The 7218-nt window shown below is 33.0% G+C and overlaps 1 protein-coding gene across 1 annotated transcript in view; it reads right to left on the reverse strand.

The window, feature by feature from the left end:
- Window positions 1–7218, reverse strand: part of CYLC2 (cylicin, basic protein of sperm head cytoskeleton 2) — a 21728-nt gene that overhangs the window by 1482 nt on the left and 13028 nt on the right. The window contains exons 2-6 of the mRNA XM_006864743.1: window positions 6381–6438; window positions 4224–4264; window positions 2875–3002; window positions 140–733; window positions 10–106 (exon numbers count right to left, since the gene is read on the reverse strand). Of these exons, the coding sequence (XP_006864805.1) occupies window positions 10–106; window positions 140–733; window positions 2875–3002; window positions 4224–4264; window positions 6381–6438 (918 nt within the window). The remainder of the gene's footprint in view (window positions 1–9; window positions 107–139; window positions 734–2874; window positions 3003–4223; window positions 4265–6380; window positions 6439–7218) is intronic.

Below are 7218 nucleotides of genomic sequence, written 5' to 3' on the forward strand. Positions count from 1 at the left end.
CTTTTTCACTTTCAGTATCTGTATCTTTTCCCTTGAGTTTCTTTGAATCTTTTTTGGAATCTTTTTTTCCACTTTCTTTTTCACTTTCAGTATCTGTATCTTTTACCTTGACTTTCTTTAAATCTTTTTTGGAATCTTTTTTTCCACTTCCTTTTTCACTTTCAGTGTCTGTATCTTTTCCCTTGACCTTTTTTGATTCTTTCTTGGAATCCCTTTTTCTACTTCCTTTTTCACTTTCAGTGTCTGTATCTTTTCCCTTGACCTTCTTGGAATCTTTTTTTCCACTTCCTATTTCACTTTCAGTGTCTGTATCTTTTCCCTTGACTTTCTTGGAATCTTTTTTTCCACTTCCTATTTCACTTTCAGTGTCTGTATCTTTTCCCTTGACTTTCTTGGAATCTGTTTTTGCAACATCAATTTCGTCTCCAGATTCTATATCCACATCCTTGCCTTTCTTTTTTTTTGATTCCTTTAAAACTGTGAGTTCTGTTTCTGAATCTGATTTGTCCTTTTTGGATGCTTTCTTGCCTTCTTTAACTTTCTTGTCCATATCTGGAGTTAAATATTTCTCTGCATCAGATCCTTTGGAATCCATGGAGGTATAAGTTGGCTTGTATGAGGACTGCCTCCTGGAAGCTAAGTAAACAGATGGTCTCTCGGATATTGTCATTAGGGAACGATGCATCCATAATGGTCGTCTTTGACCTTGCCTTACATTTTCTTCACCATATTTCTGAAATATTGTTTAGAATAATGATGAACAAATTATGTGTGAGCTACACAGTCTTTCTTATGAGATACCAAATACATTTTAACTTCAACCATGAAAAAGTTAAATTTTGATAAATAGTGGGCAAACTTTAGGTTTTATACTTAATGCTGCATTTTTAATTTCATTCTTATTTTGACCTACGGTTAGAACTCATCCAATTTCAGTTGAGGGGACCTTCTTAATTCCCTCAAAATTTTATATTAGAATTGGTATAAACATATAATGAATCAGGACACATCAGGAGAGGGTTTTCTTTTGCTTTGTTTTAAAATATTGTGTTACTGAGAATTCTTGGAATATCTTGCTTACCACCCTCCTTTCCTAAAGTAGCTCAGGAACTCTTCTCTATTTGTTGACACATAGTTTCAGGCATTAGGCATAGCTTGGTTTCAATTTTTACTTTCAAGACCTCTGAAAACTAGAAAGTTATACATGTTGAGGCTTTCTACTCCCGTAAAGATTTACATCCTCGGAAACCTTGTACAGGGTCGTTATGGGTCAGAACCAACTCTAAGGCACTTAACAACAACAATACATGTTTAAAGGTAAAACTTTGAAATACCTCTTTCTTGGCTTAAATAAAACGAGTATCATCAGATAAGTAAGAGACAAACAGCAACATTTAGTGGGTATTTATTCTTAACTTCTCACCAAATGTATGGTAAAAATCAATGTTAAAATAAGTATTTTTTATAAAAATGTTAACAATGAAAATATAAATTCAATTGGAAGTTATTAAATTAAAAGATACAAGAAACCTGGATAACCACTGATAGAAAAAATGTTAACGTTTTGTTATCCATGGTTGAATCAAGATTGCTATTCTTGCTATCTATTGGTAGGGTTCACTCCATGGTGGAGACAAAATGGGAAATATTTATCTTTTATTATTCAGATTCTGCATTCTACATTATAGGAAATACAAGAGCATAGATTTCATGTATAATGTATAATAATATGTAGTAAGGGTATAATGTAACTTCTTGATTCTGAGAAGGCTTCTCCAACTGAGAAACATATCTTCATTGTTTATACTAGCTGTAGCATTAGTTGTACAGCTTTGCTAGCTATATAAGCCATGCAATATGGAGGATACTGAGCAAAAAATTAATTAATATGAAATAAAGTGAAATTTATGTAAATACACTATATCTAATTTCACCAAATGGGACCCTGATGGTGCAGTGGGTTACACTTTGGCCTGTTAACTGTATGGTCAGTGTTTCAGATCCATCAATTGCTTCACTGGAGGATGGTAACCCTGTACAGGGTTTCTGAGGCTGTAAATCTTTACAGGAGCAGAAAACCTCATCTTTCTCCCACGGAACAGCTGGCAATTTTGAACTTGAGGTTAGCAGCCTCAGAAACACTATACAGGGTCGCTATGAGTCGGTATCCACTCCACAGAATACAACAACAAAAACAGCAAATTTCCTTAAATAGAATGTGAATTACCTTTTACTGCACTTGTTGTTAAGTACAGTCTAGTCGATTCTGACCCATAGCAACCCTGTATAGGGTTTCCGAGGAGCGGCTGATGAGTTTGAATTGCCAATCTCGCAGTTCAAACTGGCATTACAGTAGAGTGCTTATTTTACAGCGCCACTGCAAATATGTAAACTTTTGATATCATTACTGAAAAGTGTCCTGGTAGTGTAGTGTATTACAAGCTACAGTACCAACTACAAGATCAGCAGTTCATGTCTTCTGAGTCTCTTTGGGAGAAGATGCAGCTTTCTGCTCCCATAAAGATTTACAGCTTCAGAAACCCTATATCGGGTTGCTATAAGTCGGAACTGACTAGATAACACACTGCCATCATCATCATTTCTGAAAGTTCTGTGTATGTGTGTCTTTGACCGTGTGTGTGTGGTTTGGATGGTGATAGTTATGTACCGTGGAGTCGGAACCAACTCATAGCAACCCTGTACAGGGGGGTTTCAGAGGCTGTAAATCTTTACCGGAGCAGAAAGCTTTTTGTCTTTCTCTGGAGGAACAGCTGATAGTTTCGAACTGCTGACCTTGCAGTTTGCAGCCTGATTCGTAACCACTACGCTACCAGAGAGCTCCTTATGCATGGTTTAGTACTTGTAAAATAATACGTTTTTAATACTTACCTTTTCTTGTAATTCGGAAGGTCTTGATCTCTTTTTTTTTCCTGGCCGAGGTGGTTTTGGAAATGCCAGGGCAAAATGTTGCTGATTCCATGATTTTTTGCTTAATTCACTGACTAAAATAAAAAAAAAAAAAAAACCTCTTTGGAATTAGTGGTTCATATTTCATCAGACCTTAAATTGTAGTAAGCCAAATACATATTGTATAAATGTACAAACAAAAGTTTGCATTATAGCATAATTTATTTATGAATGTTTTAATACCTGCATCAGTATGAGAAAAATAAAACATAATATTTCTATTTTGACCAATTTTATAAATAACTATATAAACAGATTGCTGTGAAAACTAACAGCCTATAATAGAAAAGAGAAGAAGTATTTTTACTGGTTCCATTTAAATGTTTCCATCTCTTCCAGTTTAAATATTTTGCTTTATGTTGTTTTAATTAGAATGCAATTACATTGAAAGGATAAAATACGCCAATTACTCTGTAACCCCAAAAGTACTTACTATAATGCCTGGCATAAAGTACTCAGTAAATATATTATTGAATCTAAGTACTAATGTTTAAGATCCTCTTGGTCCTGGTATAGTGCTATGGGATAAAGCATTGGACCGCAAGGTTGGTTGGAACCACAAGGTCGGTGATTCAAAGTCACCAACCACTCCTTGGAAACCTTATACTATGAGTTGCAACTAACTTGATGAAACAAAAGAACAATAAATGTTACTAGTTATTTTTCCAAGAACTGCATTGTCACTGGTTGCTTATGAAGAAAATTAACAAAGTGTATTTACAGAATGGTGAATAGAAAGGTGAAGTTTCCTGGAAATTTAAGTTGAAATAGTTAAAAAGATTATGATTACCAACCAGACAAATCAGAGATAAGACTGTATATAAATATTTGGCATATTTTTGTGTGTAAAAAGAAAGAGGCTTATCCTGTAAAGCTCTTAAAGACAAATTAGAATCAGTGGGGAAATTTTACAAAAGGTCAGACAGAATTTAAAAATACATATGAGGGGAAACCACTTAACATTTAAGCTTGTCAACATCAAATTGACTTGACATGTGGAGCAATGAAACATTTTGTCAACAATAAACTATGTACAATCTATCAGGAATGTAGAAGAAATTCCTAATATCAATGGAATGTTGTAGCTTCAATTTCTATGTTGCTTTTTGTTCGTAAAAGAGCTGATTGTGTGAATTTTAATAATATTCCTTAGAAGGTTTGTTTTATGGCTTTAAATGAAGGAAATTTTTCACTTACTCCTAAAATTAATCACATATCTTTTTAAAATAAATAGAATTCTAAGTCATAGTTCTTACCTGGAATGTAATTATCATATGTTCCATAGTTTATTTTTCGGCTATTAAAACAAAAAGAAGATGTTTTAATGATTTTATACAGATTAATATATTTAAAGATTAATTTATGCACAAGTGTCTACCACCAACAGTAAGAAATATTTTGCATTTCAAATCTCCATTATTATGTAAAATTGCTTCATAAGAAAGTAGGGATTAAAAAAAATGTGTGTTTAATATAAATTTGAACACACTAAACCCTGGTGTATCAAAACAAGTACACACGCACACACATACCATACCCACACACAAACTGAACACACACACATACACCAATATATCTGGAGTGCATACTTCATTAAAAGAAAATTTTTTGAAGCTACAATTGATTTAATTTTTCTTCACTGCATATTCTAAATGATCTTGCAATTGAAATTCAACCAGCATAGTTGTTGAAAATATGATGCAAAGTCAGATCCTCCAAATATTAGAAACAAAATCAAATACAAAACATTAAATAGCATATATGTGTATATGTGGATGTATGTGTGTGCATAAGTAATGACATGAATTTAAAATTTTATATTCTATGTAAAAAGTTCAGATAACCTATATGACAAATTATTTGCCATTTAGAAGTTTATATTTATGTTAGTACTATATGAAAATGTTTACCCCTATAAATAAGATTGCTATAATCTAATTTTTCTTTATATTTAATGGAGGCAAATAATATGATCTGATAGAGAAAGATTACAGCACATTACACATTTTATTATGGATATGGTCGTGGATGATCACACATGAGTTGAACACTCATACATACATACACCAAAACCAAGTAAAAGAAACAAAGTAAAATTAAATATCTTAGCATCTTGATTAAAATTCTATTTCTTATCATAAAACCTCATACTGTTTTCTTTTGAAGATTCTAAGTTAATTCATTAAGATTTGGAATATGTTTTATAAATTAATTGATTGAAAAGATCAATAGTTGGGATAATGTTATCTGGTCTAGTGTTTTCTTAACTGAAGAAATGAAGAAAATTATTTGCTCCAATACACTGGAATCTCAAAGATTGTTTCCAGTCACTGCTGAAGAAATTTGGTTGAACATCCATGGTTATGAAGTGCTCTATTCTAAGTTTTGAAAGGGAAAATATTTGGAGTTCATGAAACACATTAATAAATGAGAATTTCCAAATGTCATTAGATCTGATTGATCAATACCTGGTATAATGTTTATATAGTCAATAGTAAAATTGCCTAGGAGGTATTCAAATATTTTTTAAAATATTTGAATAGACATTTATAGACTAGTTTTTGGTTTACAGAAAAGTTTTGCAAAAAATACATAGAGTTCCCCTCTGTCTCCTGCATTTATGTGGCAAAGTTTCTAAAGTAAAGGAATAACAAGAATAGCATGATATATAAAAATTTGGGAGCACAGCTAATTTGAACAGAGGATAATTTATTGCATTAGGGCCTGATACTGTTGTTGTTCTTGTTTTAATGTGTTGTCAGTTTGGTCCAACTCATTATCCATCCTGTATAGGGTTTCTGAGGAGCAGCTGTTAAGTTTGAACCACCGACCCTGCAGTTCAAACACACCTTGCAGTCCAGTGCATTATCCTGCAGTGCTAGAAAACAAGCTTAAAACCAGTATTTCCAGTTTCCACCTTAAAATTTAGGGAAATATAAACAAAGTAAAAGGAAGAAAATGATAATGATATAAGCCCAAATTAGTAAAAGATAAAACAGAAAATCAGAGCAAATTTAAAAATATTAAAGTCAAATTTTTACCAAGAAAAAAAAGAATAAGAGACTATCTACATACATTGACAAGTAGACATAATCTTGCGAAGATGTCAGTTCTCTCCAAATAGATTTATGTTGTTGTTGTCAAGTTATTGTCAATTTGGTTCCAACTTGCAATGTCCTTGCATAGGGTTTCCAAGGAGCAGTTGGTGGTTTTGAACCACTGACCTTAGACTAGCAGTTCAGGGCTTATACTATAATGTCACAGCAGGACTTTACATAAATTTATAAAATACATTTATAGAATCATACAATTCCAGTGAAATTCTCATTACACATTTTCTATAGAAATTAATAAGCTAAAAGGAACTAGAGTAGCCTGAGAAAAGATGAACTTTGTTGGAGATTGTAAGTTACCTGATTTCAAGACTTCCATAAGCCACATTAATCAAGACAAAGAGGTAAAAATGTAAATCTACAATAACAGAACAAAGGAACGCAGAATACTACTTATAACTACTTATAAACATATATTTATATGACCAACTGCTTTTGAAGAAATAGAAACAAAGCAATTACCAAACTCAATTCACTGCAGTCAGAGTCATGTCCAACTCAGAGACACCCTAATGGAATAGAGTAGCACTTCTCCATAGGATTTTAAAAGCTGCAAATATTTATGGAAGCAGGCTGCTCCATCTCTCTCTCTCATTTACGTTAGTGAGTTCTAACCAACCACCCACCTTTTGGTTAGCAGACCAACACTTGGCTCATTCTACCAGCAGGGCACCTATAAAGCAATTATTTGAGGGAATTATACTATTTAGATCCATACAATAAGCACTGGACTATGAACTATAAGTTTGGCAGTTGAAGCCCACCAGCCACTCCATGGGAGAAAGATAAGGCTTTCAGCTCTGTGGAAGATTTAAAACCTTGGAAATCTTATGCCAGGTAACTGAGTCAGAACTGACCTGATGGCATTTAACAACAAAAATCTAATACCAAATCTTGGTGAGATCTTCTTCCACTTCCTTCAGAAATATCATTCCCATTCAACATTAGAAATTGAAGAATTAAGTGTATCTCAACAAAAAGAAGAGGTAAAATTCTTAAGTGAGTTTGTGGAAGTTTGAATGGAACAAAGGTATTAAAGATGGAGGAAGACTCATTAACAACCTACGATATGCAGATGATACAACCTTGCTTGCTGAAAGTGAAGAGGACTTAAAACATTTACTGATGAAGATCAAAG

This window comes from Chrysochloris asiatica, unplaced genomic scaffold (genome assembly GCF_000296735.1).
Source record: "Chrysochloris asiatica unplaced genomic scaffold, ChrAsi1.0 scaffold00069, whole genome shotgun sequence".
NCBI lineage: Eukaryota > Metazoa > Chordata > Mammalia > Afrosoricida > Chrysochloridae > Chrysochloris > Chrysochloris asiatica.